This window comes from Uloborus diversus, chromosome 6, assembly GCF_026930045.1.
Source record: "Uloborus diversus isolate 005 chromosome 6, Udiv.v.3.1, whole genome shotgun sequence".
Lineage (NCBI taxonomy): Eukaryota > Metazoa > Arthropoda > Arachnida > Araneae > Uloboridae > Uloborus > Uloborus diversus.
The window spans coordinates 144,389,565-144,409,174 of NC_072736.1; the positions used below are offsets into that span (position 1 = coordinate 144,389,565).

At 31.9% G+C, this 19,610-nt stretch overlaps 1 protein-coding gene across 3 annotated transcripts in view; it reads left to right on the forward strand.

The window, feature by feature from the left end:
* The window catches only part of LOC129223976 (furin-like protease 1, isoforms 1/1-X/2), a 414,934-nt gene that overhangs the window by 260,999 nt on the left and 134,325 nt on the right, over positions 1 to 19,610 (forward strand). For all 3 annotated transcript variants that reach the window (XM_054858365.1, XM_054858364.1, XM_054858366.1), the window contains exon 2: positions 13,655 to 13,753. In XM_054858365.1, coding sequence (XP_054714340.1) covers positions 13,655 to 13,753 — 99 coding nt within the window. The remainder of the gene's footprint in view (positions 1 to 13,654; positions 13,754 to 19,610) is intronic.

The following is a 19,610-nucleotide window of genomic DNA, read 5'->3' on the forward strand; positions in this document are numbered from 1 at the left end:
TTTCAGCTTCAAGAATTTCTACGCCCTAATCCGCTTTTCTCAAACTCTGTGGACTTAACCGCCAATCCTACTTGACTCCTACAAGTCCAAACTTTTCTGGCATTAACTCTGGGCGTAGCCTCGTTGAGAAAATGACCATGAGAAATGGACTGCCGTGATTGACAGTTCTGTACTCTGCAGTAATGTGATTTCTATTGACTCTTGTCCGAAATGCGCTCCTCTGGCATTCTTGAGTACCACTCCGCTAAAAGCTTGTCAGAAGTGCATGTCTGTCGAAAACAACCGTTCGCATTCCAGATCAGTACCATTTGCATAAATCTCTGGCACGCGATGCGGTCGAGTTGAGTTTTGATAATGAGCAGCGAAGCACTCGACACTTGACGTAAGGAGAAATTAGAAAGAACTTGTCTTGATTTAGTTCTTAAGGTATCCTGACTGCGTTAAAATGGACATTTTGATGAATTTTTTTTTTTTTTTTAATGATTCCGTTTTGTAGTCTGAATCATTAGCTTTCCGAAGCTGCCTTAGTTTTTACTCTACGTGAATTACAACTGGAATTATAGCTGTATTATTACAGAGTCGAACACCAAACTCCAGACCGAAAATTGCATTTAAACGGGTTTTCTGAAGATTTATATTTTTGAAGAAAGCTGTCTGCTGTAACAATAATAGCTCAAAAAGTTATTCAAATATTGATGGGAAATTTTCTGAGATAGTTCTCTAATATGCTTGATGTTTTCCACTAAAAGCTAAGCTGAATTTCAGAATTAAGTAATATTTTCATGTGCATAAGTTTGAACAAAAGCTTTTGTTTACAAAAAAAAAAAAAAAAAAAACAGTATAGGAACTTTGGCTATATTTCAGAACTATTTTGAAAAATGGGAAATCTTTTAGAACAAAACACACATAAAGATTTATGAGTGATTAGAGCCAAATTTTGTCCATAGCTGTTATCGAAAGACACGTGTTTTCTCTATTTTTCTTTACATTTGTCCAATTAAAAAAAAAAATATTTTGAAAGCTTGCTTTTACATTTTTTTTTTCATAGTTTTGAAACATGTAGTAAAAAAATATCATTTAAAAAATGCCTTCGAAAGCAATCGGATACCTTAAAGAACGCAATTTCGTTACAGTCATACGCAGGACTGCCATTGGCATTTTTCGCAAAATCCAAAATTGGGCTATTGAAATTCCCAAGATCTGGGAAGTAAGAAAACCTAAAACCAATAATGAGTACGATCATTGAATGCTTTTGTTTTATTTATAAAACTTTTCTAGCAATTTTTCTTACAATTAATATTTCCATAATGTTATCGAAACTTATGTATACGAAACAATGTAAATGAAATAAAAATTAGTTAAGTCCTGCTGAAAAGAAGTAAACTATACTTAAAGTATAATTTTATATGTGTGCATTCAATTCGATGTTTCAAGCTAACAGTATTGTGAAAACTTACATGGCGAAATTATTTCCTTCGAAAATGATCACGAACTAAAGCATTGCAGTTATAGTACAAGAGGCATGGATTTTACTAATGGATATTGAATAATTTACATTTTATCTTTTCCGAATTAACTTCAATTGATTTCGAAAATACTTGCATTTCTTAGTTTTAATTTTATTTGCTGGTATGTGAATCATATTTTTCTTTTTTGCAACATTTAATGTGGGGTATACTTACCTTAAAATAAATCTCAGTTGCCCGTAAATTTTTCGCAGACTTATTTCGTGATCTATCAAATGTAATTATATTCTATGAAGAATTATGGATTGCTTTTGTAGTATTCTCCGAAAACCGTCTTCAAAACGTTAAGACGTTCTAAGAATCCCTTAACTCGCAATGAAATTAATTTTAGTTGTTATTCAACTGTTTAGTTTTGTAAGAGTCAACTGTTTAGACTCGCTGAATTCAAAATCCATCCTTAACTTTCATTTTATTGTTAATAGCCGTTAATTGACAATCTCTTACAACATCAAAATGTTACAGATATCCGCATTGAAACTAATTTCATTTTCTTAATTTTCTATTCTTTAACAAAGTTTGTTTTTTCTTTTGAAAGTGTGTCTTTCATACTTATTCTGATGTTTAACAGAATTTGTGATTTTCCTTCAAATTTCCTACAATATAATTTCATTTGCTCATACAGTCGCGTGTTTTAAAGTGAAGTTGAAGGAACCAGATAAAAATTTCGTTATATCCGTAAGTTCGTTATAAAAAGTTAAACATTATACAGTAAAACAAGAAGGGAGATTGATGCTATTACGTTATAGCCCTAAATTTGCTATGTACGGACCGCGTGACTGTACAAGAAACGATATCTACCGCATGCGGCTCGGAAGAATAATTGAGCCGCTCAGAAGCCAATGCGGTTAAGTCCATTTTTGGATATTTTCTGATTTTTGGAAATTTTGATGAAATAAATATCAATCTTTTTAGTTATTAAAGGATTTACTCGTTGGTTATTTTTTTCAAGGTTATACAGCACTTTTTTGATAGCTTCTGAACATATTGTATAATAATTTCAGAAGTCATTGTGAATAAGTCCACCTTTTATCAATATTTTTTTACATAAACTTTGAAATAAAAATTAAATTATTCTTCTTCCTTCGATATTTGTTGGCAACACTGAAAAACAAGAAATGCATTGTACAAAAAGTCATAATCCCAGTGGCAGATACTTGAATTCAGATCTTTCTATTGCAAAAATGTATAACCTGTATGTCGAACAATGTAATGAAGAGCAAATTGTACCAGTAAAGGAAAAGTTTTATTACCATATATTTTCGACAAAAGTTAACTTACAATTTAAGCAACCTTCAAAAGATGCTTGTGCAAAATCTGATTATTTGGTAATAAAAAACAATCTACAATAGATGAAGAAAAAAATGCAGCTGAAGTTGAACATGACGAACACTTGCGAAATGCAGAAATTGCCCGTAATAGAATAGTATGGTTAATGATCGAATAAGAGCTTCAGACGAAATATACGCGTTTAGTTTTGATTTAGAAAAAGCATTACCATTTCCGAAACTATCCACATCAGTGGCTTATTACAAGAGAAACTTATTTATATACAATCTTGGTTGCCATGATTTAAAGACTAACGAGGGCTACATGTATGTTTGGCCTATAACCCAAGCATCTCGGGGTTCACAAGAAGTGTCATCGTGTTTAACTAAACACATTAAACTGTACGCAAAGGATTTTCAAAAAATTATAATGTATTCAGATTCATGTTCAGGACAGAATCCACAAGAATTTCTTTCCACAAAACCATTGGAAGAAGCTGTTACCAACAGAAAAAAATCAACAAGTGGACTAATAGTCAATTAATTGGCTTAATATGAGATGCATAAAATTGGAAAGGTCAAACCCAAGCAGCATTAAGTTCAAACATAATTTTGACGATACCTTTCATGTAATTGATATTAAAAAAAAAAGAAAAAATAGGTGGCCAGTGAATTTAAAAAATATAACTCAACCTATATTCAGAACAATTTCAAGAGAAACAAAAAAAGACATCATATGTTTATTAAAGTATACACCTCCAATTAAACACAACTTTTACAGGACATTAAGGACAACACATGGAGATCAAGATTTACATTTAAATAACTCGTAAGAAGATGGTGTTTGTTATGATGAATAAACATAAAACTTATGACAATAAATGTTATTTTATTATTTTTACATAAATTTCTTATATTTTTCATCTGCCAAATGGTATATGTCCTAAAATTTTTAAGATGCTGTCATTATTTCAATAAATACTTACGTTTTTATTTACACATCCTGAACATATCTTGTTTTTTTGCAGAGTTTTCATTTCGAAAAAAGATTTTATACACTTTTCTAATTAAATTAATACACCAAGAATTTTAAAAACTGATGTATCAAAAAACATTAATTTTCTCAAATTTTGTGATTTGGACTTAACCGCATTGGCTTCTGAGCGGCTCAATTCTTGTGTCGTGAGTCGTTCAGTAGGATTAAAAAATAGCTTTATTATTGCCACTGCCAAACAAATAATCCCGCGACTCAATAGAATTATTCTTATGACTTGTAAGTAATTCAATAGTGTTAGAAAATTAACTTCATTATAGCCATTCTCAAACAAATAATCCCGCTGCTCAGTAGAAATATTCTTGTGACTCGTGAGTAAGTCAATAGTATTTAAAAATGTATTGCCGCTGCTAAACAAATAACCTCGCGGCTTAATAGAATTATTCTTATGGATCGTAAGTAATTCAATAGTATGAAAAAATTAGCATCATTATACCCACTGCCAAACAAATAGTTCCGCGGCTCATTTGAATTAGTCTTGTGGCTCGTTAGTAGTTCAACAGTGTTGAAAAATTAAAATTGCCATTGTCAAACAACAAATCTTGCGCACACACCAACTTGCTCTGCAGATTGCTCGCATGTACATTTTGATTCTTAAGTCAAGATAACTGGATACATCTACTCATGTCATAAAAATATCCACATATATGCATTTGACATCTTGACATTTTTTTTGGATCTGACCATTATTAAAAACAAATTAAGAAATACGCTTAGTGACGAAAGTTTCGAAAAATGTATAAAGTGAAAAACTTTTGAACATTCACCAAACGTACGTGGGACAACTATGTGATTCACCGCTGAAATCTCTTAAACAGATCATACTTGTGAATCTCTTTTTTTTTAATTTTTTCACTCATAATTTGTATTTTTGCCAATGCTTTTATTAACCGACTAAAATTATTTTATATTATTATGTGTATTTTAAAAAGTTATGCTACTACCTTAAGTAAATGTTTTGGTCGCGCAATAAAATCATGTTTTACAGTAGATAACCGTTATGTTATGTAGTTTCTTATGTAGAAATATATTATACTAATATTTGACTCTTAAATGAGCAATTAACGTGGAAAAAATGGCTCCAGAAAGGTTTCTAAACCGTTGTCTAATGCTTGCTCCCGTTTGGTTCATAATTGCTAATTTTTGTTATGTATAATATTACAAAAGCGTCTAACATTTAATCATAACTTCTATAAATGTTTCAGTCATCGTAATAATATCGTTTTTCACATTAAAGATCGTTAATTTTGTACGTAGTGGGCGTTATGTGTTATTTCAATTTACAAAGATTTTTCAGATTTTTATCTAGCGCACTGGTGCTCAACCTTTCTTTACCCTAGGACCACACCTCACATTAGGATTGATCTCCCTGGTAAGAGCTTACATAACATTTAATCATATTTGAACGTTTCTTTAGATAACACGAAAATACACAAAAAAAGCCTGAAAATTACAAGTCAAGAAATACTGTTGTCATAACTACATGCTTATTGCATCGATACGAAGTTTCTATCTGACTTGTGGAAACCAATTATTATTTAGCTAAAAATTTCAACTCATTCTTAAGACGAGGACTAGTTGTTTTTGAAATTTTCTAGAACATAGCTTTAGATTTTAAACATTAAACATAACAACAGGCCACATTGATCAGCTTCGTTGGCCGTAGCTCGCATCCCGTAAGTTGGTCACCACTGATCTAGCGTTTATTACAACTTTTCATATATTTCAATGCGTGCCAATATTTACAAAGATTTTGCTCAAGGATGTAAATGCTTAAGTCTTTAGTATCTTATAAACCAAACTGCACTTTTATTTTATTCCAATAAAAGTGACTTGTAGATTTTCACGAAAGAAAATTTTTAAATCTCAAATTATGAAAACGTTTTCCAAAACAAGTTTATTTTATCTTAGAGAATTTTGAAGGTGTTTTTTTCTTTATTTTTGCGCTTAAACTGTTTCATTGTCCTAAATTAATTTTTACCCTAGTCAAATTGTTCTCATACTGAGTAGAGAAATGTGTGAATCAAAGAAAAAAGTGCACAGAAAGTTTAATTTTAAGCTCAAAGGATATTGCTTTCCTGAGAGAAAGACTTTTTTTCTCTCCAAAAACAAGAAATAAATTAAAGTTGTGTCTGGGTATTGAACTAATGTAATCAGTGTACTGTGACGAGAAAGATTCGAGATTTCGTTTTTTATTTTAGAAAATGGTTTTCTGTAAGCTGTTTTGAAAATTGAAATAAACTTTAAAGTAGCCGTGCACTAAATCGAAAACGTGACTTACGTTATTTTTTTCTAAATATTTTTAATTATACTAAAATTGCAGTAATCTGATCTTCATGGGAAGATGTGGACAAACGACTGTGAGTCGAAACGATATAAGTGTTTTGTGTCAGCTAAATAAGCGTTTTATGAAAACGGACGATCTTGGAAATATTTGCCCAGCATACCACAAAACCATCAAGCTGAAAAAAATACGGTGCAGAAGTGTTGCTGAAAAATGATAATAAAAGCTTCAAATATTCATGTGGCAAAGTTTCGCAATGTCCTGAAACTTTATTCTGGTAACCCTAGCAACTTGTTCACTTGTGACGTCAGCAGAGATAATGAAACCAGCGACGAAACGTCTATTAAGAGTGTTTTTAGGGGAGAAAAAATGTCAAAGTTAAGAAAAAAAAGTATTTCACCCCATGTTTTCGACCATGCTCCTTCAGTTTTTTTTTTTTTTTAAATGGGAAACAACCATTGAGACGAGTTAAAATGGAGGGAGAGAAGACATTCATTCGTGAAGGAAAGACCCCAAGCCACGTGATAGATTTTCAAGAAAACGTTGGAAAAAATCAGGTTTTCTCCACTAGTTTCACTCAAAATGTGTCAACTATTCGTCGTTGTTGAGTCACGTGACTTGGTATCCTTGCCTCAGTGTTTGTTAAGCCGATGATTGGACTAGCTCCCTCCATTTACTTATTCCTGCTCTAAGGAGACAACCCAGTTGGTCTTTTCTTACACGTAAGAGAAATTAAAGATGAACTCAATTCCATCATTTAGCCTCACATAAAAATAAATGGTACTTGTAGCTTCATCGGGGGTTCTAAATAACTCAACAAATGTAAAAACTAACTTTTATTAAAACTTAAAAGAGAATGAAGATAAATAGGCTGTCGCTCATTCTTGCTAGTATTGTGAGGGCTGGCGGCTCCCTTCAACTCATGTAACATAACAACACATAAAGATACAAGACAACTTGGCTTGCGTTCGACGAACCTCACCGGTCGACCAGTGAGTAATCGGTTGCTAACCGCAGCGTTCTTGAGAGCTACCGGTTAACTGGTTGCTTCCGATGTCGTTTTATGAGCCTCACCGGTTGATCTACCGGTCGACCGCAACTCTAGCTGGTTGATTGGTTGATGGAACCACATGACATGTTTGACCAATTATATGTATTTTCCACCTGCGTGTTATTCGTTTGCGTCATGTCTGCGCAAGTAACCGGTAATCAACCTAAAGCGATCGATGAAGCATTGGTTCGTGAACAGCCGGTTAGTAACTGCTGATGTCATTGCTGTCACGTGATTAACCAACCGGTCGCTATCGGTCGTGCTCGTCGAACTTAAGCTTGCTTAAATAGCAGGTGAGGAATATACTCTCTTACGGCAATTCGTAACACTAACACACACCACTATCATTCTGATGTGTCCATTTCATTCATGAGTTACGTGTTATGGAAATTAAATGTATTATAGGTAGAATATATGATATTAATAAGCGAAATCATCTGTAAACATTTGGAAGTCGATTTAACTTGAAATATTTCAATTTGTATTCATTTATGTTTTATGGAAGACATAGAAAATACGAAATTTATGTACAATGGCGTACAATAATTGGAGATAAGAATGTTTTTGACGTACTGTAAAATCTGATTATGGTTTAAATCTTCTCTAGAGTGGAAAATTTGATTTTCCACTTTCTTTGAGGAGATAATTTCATTTATCACTCTTTTTGGACTAGTTGAATAGAGATCTGAAGAGATTTAAGAAACGTCATTTTGTTATAATAAATAAAAAAATAAATATATTCAAATATAGATTTTGTTCAAGTTTGTTTTGCGCTTTTACAGGATTATACAAATTCGATCAACAATACATTTGCTTGATGAAATATTTGCTTTACGTATGGATTTCGAATAAGTTGCATTTATATTTTTCGAATTCAATGCAATTGATTTCAAGAACACTTGCATTTCTTCGCTGTGAATTTGTTTGCTGACATGAGCAGCAATTTTTTTTTTCCTTTCGCTTTGCTTAACGTAGGTGCAAACTTATTTCAAAGTGCTCCACACATTTATTTTTATTTAAAAAAAATTCTTCACATTGTTTTAATATTTAGAATTGTTTTAATAATTTATTGTTTTAATAATTTGAATAAATTTTAGTTTAATAATAATAAATAAATTTAAAAAATAGAATTAGAATTTAAAAAATGTTGCATTTTTTACCAGAACCTTACCTTGAATTACTGTTGTATTCATTTACTTGTCGTTGAAAAAATACGATTACATTCGCAATGCTTAACGTAGATGCAAACTTATTTCGAAGTGCTTCACCCATTTATTTTTATTTAAAATAATTTTTTCACATTGTTTTAATATTTAGCATTTCTGGTAAAATAATGTTGCTTTTTTTCCCCCCACATTGCTTGAATTATTGCAGTTTTCATTTACTGGTTGAAAAAATGCGATTACATTCGCAGCCGTCCCGTAAGATTATGACAAAGATGAAGAAGAACTGGTTTAGTCTATTTAATCCCTGACACACAAAGGAAGGGGGTTATAAGTTAGATGTGTCTGTGTATCTGTATATCTGTGTGTCGGTCTGTGGCACTCTAGTGCCTAAACGGATGGACTGATTTTGAAAAAAAAATTTTTTTTGTTCAAAAGGAGAGTTGATCGAGAGAGTTCTTAGCTAGATTGCATCTTTGGATGACATTAATTAACGAAGATATTAATTAGAAACCTCTAAAAGGTTTCTCGTGGTTTTTGCAGTGAAAACATAGTTCAAAATTTTAAAATTTAATGCCAAAATAAAGAAAAAATTTTCCGCGTCTGATAGAATGTGTTAGGAACTTCCATGTTTCATAGCATTCGAATTATAACGTTTTTTAAAGCAGATTTTATTAACGGCTAAGCCTTTATTCACGCAATTCATAACCGAATTCATTGTTGGCCGACAAGGAAATAAAACGCAATGATTTAAAAATTTTATCTGTTGCCAGTTTCTATTTAATAGCAAATAAAATACTCGACATTGATTTTTAATAGTATAAGACTTTTAAAAGGATTTTCAATTTTCCCTCTTGATTCTACAGTTGCGACTCAGTCGGGGGGTTTTAAAATTTTTATTTTTATCGTTGCTTGTTGGTCTTAAAGTTATTTTGTTGTTAGATTTGAACTTTTATTTTCTAAGTTTTTCATCATCATTTCTCTTTTGAAAATTTTAGAGATTCCTGGTAATGCGATTTTTCATTTCTTCTGGATCGTTTCTCAAATATTGACGTAATCATCTACTGTGAAAGCACTTATTTCCGCAAGGTTTCAATTTTCGTGAATCAATCGTAATTGCGAAAATTTTACCTCCAAACATATTTCTTAATGATCACTTTTTTTTTTTGTTCATATAAAATTCGAGAAATTTTCTGCTCGCGAAATCAGCGATATCTTCATTTTTATAGCGCCACTCGCGCTATAATCTCTTCCCTCCCCCCCCTGTGGGCACCCCTGTTTAAAGCGTTCATCATTTTAAAAAAGTCTCAAAAATTATTTTTGAAATTCCTACAAAACAGTAGAATTCTCAAATATTTATCTAGAGCCCCCTTTCCGAACAGATGCCTTATTTAACGTTCAGGCATATTCGACTAAGGCGATGGAATATTCCGCCAACAAACGGAATTTTACGCGAGCGTTAACATACCAAAAGACATCGGCCATAATGAAGTTTCATAATGAGTTACACTGCAGAGCGCTGGGCAAATAAGATATTTAAAAAGCGTTTTAATGAAAGGACTTCTATTCAGATACCAGAGTTCATTATTACTTGAAATGTTTCCCCGTCTTAATGAGTTTACAAAGAAGAAATTAATTACACCGGCTCTGAGAAATGCCGTTTGCTCAGCACTTCAAAAATTATACGTGAAAAGACTAATAATACGCGGAGGACGTTTCTTGGAATGTCGGTCGCTCAGCTGAAAGCAGATGTTAAGCCTACGTGAATGTGTTTTTAATCATCACAAAGAGTATTGCCGTTGAGAAATTAAATTGGTTCGTGAAATTAAATTATGCGTGCGATAGGCAATAGAAATTTACAACAGTTTAAATTCTAAAACAGTTTTTCTTTAAGTTTGATGTCCTCTTTTTGATTTTTTTTATTGAATAAATTGTTTTCCTTTTTTGGTGTCTAAAATCGCACCCCTTTTTTCTTTTTTTCTTTCTTTCTTTTTTTTTTTTTTGTAAAAATTGAGTATTTTTTGTCCTTTTTTGGGGGAGGGGGCGTCTTAATAACGCACCTCATTTTGATTTGTTTTTCAATTGAACAAATTATTTTCTTTGTTTTGGTGTTTTAATATCGCACCCTTTTTCATTATCTTTTTTAAATTGAAAAAATCAATTTCCTTTTTTTGGTGTCTTAAAATCGCACCTTTTTTTATTATTATTTTTTAATTGAATATTTGTTTCCTTTCTTTCTTAGTGTCCTAATATCGCACTCCTTTATTATTTTTTTAAATTGAATAAATTATTTTCCTTTTTTTTTTGGTGTCTTAATATCGCACTCCTTATTATTACTTTTTTTTTAATTGAATGAATTATTTTCCTTTATTTACTGCCTTAATATATCGCCCCGGCAAGGAAAGCGAGACAACTCAAACAACTAAGAATTGTGTGTCGTAAAGGCATATGATTGAAGCCGAACTTTTTTTTTTTCATTCTGAACTGCTACTTCACCTGCACGTTTTATCCCACTCCACGTTCTTGTTTTTTCTGCGCCTGACTTATGCATATGCAGAACAAAGTTGCATATTTTAATGCAGAAAATAGATTATAAACAACGAGAAAACTAATCAATACTCGAAATTCACTTTTTAATTGTTGCCAAATGTAATAGTAATTAAAAAGTCAATTTTGAGTTAATAAACTAATTTGAAGGCTGAACTTCAGCAACGTGGATTACGTTTTTAAGCAGATGACTTGACTTGAATTAAAAAAAAATTTTCTCCATTATTTCAAAATTTTAAATCTACAAATGTATACCTGTTTAAGTTGGTAATTACTAATATTTTTCATTGTTTTCGGCAACAATTGAAAAGCAATTACGTCACTTACGTCATACAAAAAGTTTGCCGATCAGAATTTCAAAACCCTCGCATTAAAAGTTTTACTTCAAAAACAGCTTTGGAGAAAAGGTTTTGCGCATTTTTCTTTAAAAAAGTGATTTAGTCTCAAATGTTACAATGCGAGCAAAAAGATTACGATGCGATGTTTACTGGTGAGCTTTTGTTGTGTCTAAATTAGTTATGTACACATAAAGTTCGAAACATTTTCTTCTAAATTTGAAAAATTTAATGATGTGCCGCTATTTTTACATCGTTTTTTTACGCCACCACGTACCAGTTATCTAAGCTAAGATTTAAAATCTAATCAATAGCTAGTATGTTTTCCCAAACTTTCGAGCTGTGTCACTTTCCTTGTCTAGGTGCAATATAGTATAAATTAATAAGATTAAATCTAAATTTCAAATAGGCTTAGCTAAATATTTTTAAATAAAATTCGGGCAGCTTATTCCACTTAACTTGTAAACGCTTAATATGAATCCATGTATAAATGTTTGAAAAAGCATTCTAATTGTTGCAAACCTTGACATTTAAAAACGCATTCGTCCTTCCATATAATTTAAATTATTGCTAGATGCATTAGTGCAGAGACCGGCAACATTTCTGGAGCAAAGAGTTTTTTTTTTACTTCCTTTTAAAAAAAAGAAAGTATTGTATTCGCGAAAAAAATTTCACTCGAATATCGACTTTAATTTCCATTTTGCTCACCCCCGAATTAATGTTAGGTTTTTTTTTTTTTTTTTTTTTTGACTCGACCACACATGGATAAGTGCCTAAGAGCGTATAGACACGCGAAATATCCATTTTGACGATTCCCGAGATAGTTTACAACGAGTTTTCTCGTACGTCTGTATGTACGTATGTATGTGCGAATGTATGTTGCATAACTCAAGAACGGTATGTCCTAGAAAGTTGAAATTTGGTACGTAGACTCCTAGTGGAGTCTAGTTGTGCACCTCCCCTTTTGGTTGCATTCGAGTGTTTCTAAGGGGGTCTTTTGTCCCTTTTTGGGGGGAAATCATTGTTAATTTCGATATAAACTCAAGTGGTGTTACAATTTGGCGGACTATTGGCGATATATCGCCAGTCTTTGGGTCGCCAAGTTTTGTCGCCAACTTGGAGACAAAGTTGGCGATTTTTTTTAAAAATCTGGTTTTGATTCGGCCATTGTTGGTGATATTTAGAGAGTAAACTATTGAATCACATTAAAATTGCCAGTAATGGGGAAATGACATTAAATTGGAGTAAAAGGAAGTCATGTGATGCACACATCAGCTCGTTTTCCTCCAGATTTACTAAATTGTTTTTTTTAAAGCCAAATAATGATGTATTACATTACTAGTTAATTAGGAAAAATAATATTCTGGTTATATGTACTGTAAAGCAGGTATTTATTGTGAAACCAAAACATTCACCTAACGTAGTAAAATATCTATTTAAAACAAAAGTATTTATAATAGCTTAATTTCGGTTATATAGTTTTGATAAAAATATAAATTAAATGCGAAAAATAATAGAAACGCCAATATGTAATATTGGAGAGACTTTTAAATCTCAATCACTGCTTGGGCATAAATATAACTTTGTTTATAAAACTAAGTAATTCTTGATTTTTCTGAACATTAAATCTCAAAGATTGGCTTTTTATTTCTTTTACTGACGTCTGGTTTATTATATTTTAACGTAAATCTTGCTTGCAAATCGCTAATTCGGAATTCTTTGTAAAACATTAAGTACTTAAGCCAGCGCAATCGTTTTTTCAATCTTAATGAAAGGAAATAATCCTTTATTTTTTCTCGGAATCAAAACAGGAGGAATCATTTTGTAGTTACTTGCGGCAGAAATGTTTTGATTTTTACAATAAAATTTCTTGGTTAAATAATGTGTTTTGCAAATTATTTTTGAAAGAGGAAACACTATTTAGAAAGTTGAACAGAGTTTGAGTTTAATTTAAAAAATAACGCTTTAAGTTTCTCACAGCTACGAAAAAGAAACTGTCCTTAATGAATTTTATTCAAAGAATTCTTCGAACAAGAATTCTTAGAAAAGATCAAATTTGAAGAAGACCAAAATAAATGCACTTTTTGCTGATTCCCAAATGAAAATGTATTACCATTTTCAGTTGAATAAAAGTAAACAATCTTATTGAATTACTACAATGTATAAAAATTCCCAATCTCTTTTAATCATTCTTAATAATAATTTATTACTATGCTTTCGCAAACATTCTTGAATTTGTTATTCCTTTGATGATAACGCAATAAAACTATAAACGAGATTTCCGAACGCCTATTAAAATCTAATTATACTTGCAGAAAATTGCATTTCCCTTCTTTTTAAAAAAATAGTTTCAGCTACAGCTTTGTGTGAATTATTTGTGCAATTACGTTCTATCTCTTCGAAGACATTCATGTTCTTTTCTTTTGCAGATGTTCGATGATCATTACCATTTGAAGCACAGGAAGTTGTCTAAAAGATCTTTAGAACCTAGTGAAGAACATCACACAGCTCTTTCACAAGAGCCGCAGGTAATATCATTTATATCAGAATTTAATTTTGAGATAGTTGTTACTGCGTGTAAATGAAGAACCTCTACACTAAGTTAAAAAATTTACATTGAAAAAAAAATGTTTTAATGAGGTTGTTTTCTTCAGTCAAAAGTACTACTTTTAGTAGCTGAAATTAATGAAATAATAAAAAAAAAAAAACATGGATCCAGAAAATACTTTTATTTTTCCAACATTTATTTTTTAATTATTTTTTTAAATGTAAGATTTTAAAACCAAAACGTTCACGGGCATTTATTAGCAGAACGAGAATTTTTAGTTAAATAAAATATTCATTGAGTGCAGTTTCTGAAACTTGATTCTTGTAACATTAGCGATTTATTTATTCACTTGTGACGTTAGGAGCAAAAATGAAAAAAAAAAAAAAGGCTGAATGCTTTTTAAAATTATTTATTTTAAGAGAAAAAATGAGTATAAGTTAAGCAAAATAGTAACTTACCCCATGCTTTTGACCTTGCTCTTTCCGAAAAAAAAAATTAATAATAATGAAAAATGGGAAACAACCCAATTGTAAAAGGGTTTGAAAACACCCGGATTTTTTTTTCTTTTAAAAAAAGCCCACCCCAGCTGGTTTCTTGTTCAAATATCTGTTTTTTAAAAACTTTTGATGAAAAACCGGGGTTTTTTTTCAAGTTTTAAAGAATTATTTTTGTTTCAAACACTATTTAAACATTGTACCAAACAATTATTTTTCATGCTTAAAGGCATTTATTCAACTTTACAGTTGTAATACTTCAAAAGTTTTTTTCAAAGGTAGTTTTTTTCAATGTGCACTTAATTCGGAAAAAACCCACTTCGCCGAGACAGTGGGTTTATTCTAGTGGGCCCGTGTGGGTTTTTTCGGACTGAGCCCGGTTTGGAGAACCCTGATTTGTAAAAAAATATTGTTTAGTAAGAACATTACACTGCGCTATGTTTTTTGAAGGGCCCGCCAGTAAATTCTTAGTTTATTTTCATTACCGTTAACTAGTGTAACTTTGGCCTTTTTTTTTTAATATCACTGGCCCAACAAACGAAGAGTTTAATGGTACAACCAGTAATTATTGAGTCAAGCCAGAGCTGCCTTGAGTAGACTCTTTAAATCAATAAGTAATAATTACTCTCCATGTCTAGTACTGTGTAGGCAATCTATTTTCGTTTACTGGACTTATGTTACCCGCAGAGGCCAAAGTTGCCCCAGTTGACGGTATTTATTTTCTGCTGTTTACGAACAATGGCTTTTGGAAAAATTTTCAAGAGTCGTTCATTCATTTGTAGTTCTAACAAAACTGTTTGTTGTGATGTTGTTGTTCCAAATCAGTCAAGGAGGAGGAAGGAGGGATTGAAAATTTAAGCCTGAAGCGGTAAACTATTCTAAGCGAGTTTATTCTTGCAATTGTAAGGCGTGGTTTTGAGACATGATTACGCAAGACCACGCTGCTCAAAACGAATGGGAAAAAATCATGGTTTGGTGGGGCTGCTTCACGCACCATACTCACACGACATAGCACAATTTATTCCGATCGCTATTCTAAAAAAAACTTGAAAAAATGGCTATAATTTTCAAAATGCCGTCTCCAGACATTTTGCTACAAAACCAACTTATTTTATCGACCCGGATTCAAATATTTTATAGCAAAAAATTGTTTGTAACGAAAGTACTTATATTATAGATTAAAAATTGAAAAAAATGTTTAAAATTTATTTGTTTAAAACAAAAAGAAGAAAAAAAAAACGGTTTTATTTTCCGGTCCCATTGATATATCTAATTGGCTGAAGATAGCGGTTCCAGAAATTTAACTAGGGAGATTTCGGGTTGTCACAAGAGCACGTTACGAAATTGCAATCTAGAATGCCAAATATTGCACGCAACAATTATGTTCCGTGATTTCAAATAAATCAAAAGTCAACTAGGTACTTGTAGTACTGATGAATAAAAGGGTTATTTCTTTGATAAATCGCTAAAAACCTACGCTATTCCATCAAATATGATACCTTTCATGCTGCGCTGCACAGCGATGATTTAAGCTGTCTTTGGATGTTATTTTTCAGTCATGGCGTTGAATAATATTTTTTCTGAAGTTGAAGACTGAAATTAGTACTCTAAATAATGATTTCCGCCCCCAAGATTAATGACCTAGATAATGGACGGGAAATTAATGAGTAACTCGTCATATGATATGCAATAGGTAATAATTGCGTAGGATAGCATTTTTTTTTTTTTTTTGTTAAAAAGCTATGCTTTCGTACTTATTTTGAAACAGTTCGAGCAAGGAAGAATAAGAGTTATGAAACTCAGTCAAAAAAGTTGAAACTGTTCTTTAACTTCGCCATTAAAGAGAGCCGAGGAAAGAATGAAAATAGTGATGTTTGAAGTCAAGTAAAATAAATGAAAGTTCGAAATCATTCTCACTTTAACCTAGGTATAAGCCCGTTCTCTTCCATTTTTTTTCCCTTCTGGCTTCAAAAAATTAAACTTAGGTTTCTGACTGCACATAGTGTTAAACTGACAAGTCAAAAGAGTGTTCTAAAAGCGTATTAAAAGGGATGAATAAATAAATTGTTTATAATATTATTTAAAAATAGGTAGGGGGAAAAGGGGGCTCATGTAAACACGGGGCACATGTGAACATGGTATGTTTTACTAAGATCACTTAAAGCAAAAAATCTGGAAAAAGGCTCAAATAAGGACAGTATCAGTTGTACCTCGTGGACAAACATTTAGAACAATGTGCCATTTTATGTTTCTGTAGTGGCAACTTCTTTGTTTTAGCAGGTGCTGAAAATTTTTTATCACTGTCTTCAAGTGAAAACATTTTTAAAACTAACTGCTATTCTAAATCTAAATATTACAAACCATTGTATGAACATTCAAGTAAATTTATAACAATGTTTAAATTTTTTTATTAACTTAAAAACTCTTTATTTTTGCGAGTTAGCTCTAAAGTAGACCATGGGGCACTTGTGAACATAACATCTAGGGGCACAAGTGAACAGTTCGCTTAGCCGCTCTCCGTAATATTATTATTAGTGTAGGGTATTGCAAGTGTAAAAAATGTGTAAATATTTATAATTATTATTTGCCTATAACCAGTTAGTAAATTTATTGTTAGTTGTGATATATGCTATTAAATATTTATTTATTTATGTTTATAAATTTTATTTTTTTAATTTGTTTTGTTATTAAATAGTTGGTCAATAATTTAGTGTTATATAATACTTACAGGAAATAAAAAGCACAAAATATTTTCATTTAATTAAAAACTGAAGTTCAAAATCATTTTAAAATACACTATCGAACAATGTATGAAGTTTAAAAGCAAAGTATATATAGAATAACCCTTACATAATAAAAAATGATCTTTATTATGTAGTTATATAAATTTTTTCTAGTCTATTCAGTGATCAGAACAGGCTACGAGACTTTAAAATTTGACAGTGAGCAGTTATATATTCGAGAGAAAAACATTTTTCTTAGTTGAGCAATAACTGCATTTGAAATCGACGCAGTATAAGTTACAAACCCTCAACGTATTTGTTATTTATGTATATGTTTTATATTGAAGAATTTTCCTTTAAAATATGATGCTTCTCCTGCCTTTTTACCCGTGTTCATATGTGCATAGGTCTGTTCACATGTGTCCCCCTCTTGGGGCACATGTGAACAACTTTTTTGAAAATGCCATGAAGTAAAAAAATATTTTTTTTTAAAAATCCCAAAAAATTCCATGACACAAAGAAAAGTGTATTTAATCATGGAGACACTTTTGCGCTGAGTAATTGATAATATTTTTTAAAAAATAAAGAAATGAAAAAAAAAGTGTTCACATGTGCCGCCTTTTCCCTTACTGTACCAAGCCTCTCGTGGGAAAATCCTCCTATCCATTGAAAAAACATTCATCAAAATTGTTTCACACAACAGTGTTCACAAGCAGACGTTATGAGCTAACAAGGAAAACGAGCTGTTGTGTGTGCATCACATGACTTCCTTTTACTCCAATTTAATTTCATTTCCCCATTACAGGCAATTTTCATGTGATTCAATAGTTAACTTTCTAAATATCACCAACAGGAGCCAAATTGAAACAGATTAAAAAAATCGCCAAATTTGTCGCCAAGTTGGCGACAAAACTTGGCGACCAAAAGACTAGAAGTGTCCGCCAAATAATAACACCACTTGAGTTTACATCGAAATTACAATGATTTCCCCACAAAAACGGGGAAAAGACCCCTTTAGAAACACCCGAATGCAACCAAGAGGGGAGGTGCACAACTAGACTCCACTAGGAGTCTACGTACCAAATTGCAACTTTCTAGGACTTAACGTTCTTGAGTTATGCGACCTACATACGCAGACGTCATGAGACAATTCGTTGTAATTAACTCGGCAATCGTCATAATGAATATTTCGCGTTTCTATACGTTTTTAGGTCCTTATCCACGAGTGGTCGAGTCGAAAAAAAACTCAATATTCATTCGTGGGTGAGTGAAATGGAAATTAAGGTCAATTTTTGAGTGAAAATTTTTTTCGCGAATACAGTACTTCCTTTTTTGTAAAAGGAAGTAAAAACTCAAATACGGTATCAATAAACTAAAAACCGCCTCATTTTGGAAGTTGGTTAAAATGAAGGAATCTTTCTGTAAAGAAAGAAAACAAAATGGGATTGGAAACTTCATTCGTACTGACAAATAATGCTCTGGAATGAGGTGACGACCAAAAGCCATTTAAAAGTATGCATATTATTTACGAACAGCCGCACATGCTAAATTAACTTAAGTCTACGCGATAATGGAACCCAAACTAATATTTAAGCTGTAAATATAGTTACCGCTTTGCGTTATCAATGAATATTATTATAGGAATGAATTAAATCAATGAGAGTTAATATCTCTCGTTCCCGGAACTTGAAACTACAAATTTGGCCTATTGTAATCGGATTCATGATTAAAGGGTATGTAAATTTTGATCTCTTAAGCTCTTTTGCGGCATCTGCAATATAATAGGCGAATTAGTAACTTTTCCTAAGCAGTGTTATTTGTCTCTTTCGAGGGAAGTCGAAGGGTGTTGAAATCTGGTGTGTAGCGTACGTCTCACATTAATACGCCTATAAATGCTTTTATATATTAACCATTTTGTTGAAGTTTTCCTTTAAAAGGACATGTTTTCAATGTAATTTTTATCCACTAAAACTAGATGTTCTTAAAAATAAGACATTTTGTTTAAATTTTGAAACACGTGATTAATTGAAGAGGCTAATATTTAAATTACTAGAAAATCGCCCGTCAAGGTATGACGGGTGAAAATTGCTTCTACATTTGATCGAAGCAATTGCGTTTTTGATGATATTTTGATAGTTGGCATTGTAGCCCTAACTCCATTGGATTAACCCTAAACTCCTCTAGATAGAGTTCATTGTTTCCCGCTGTTACGTTTCTTCTTCTCCTAAAATGAGTCTTACCCACGGAGTAGGAAGAAGGAGAGAAATATCCTACGGGTTTGCTAGTGTAAAAGTGGCAACGATTGTTCACTTTTTCCAGAGCGCGCTGTCGGCGAACCGCTCCCGTCAATCGCAGCAGATCAATGTAAATGATGCTAAGTTTCTCATTTTTTTAGAGGCAGCTATTAAAGCAAAAAAAGAAAAAAACTTCTGGAAATTGGTTGTAATAAGGGGCCAATATAGTGGACGATGTACGGCTTTCGTACACAGGAAGTTAGCGCAGTATTTTGACGGAAAAATTTATTTTATTTTTCATCACCAACTTGCCGAATTCGTCTGCTATTAATATTGCGCTGTGCGATGTTTTATTTATTACGAGTTAGAATTTTTCTATTCCTGTA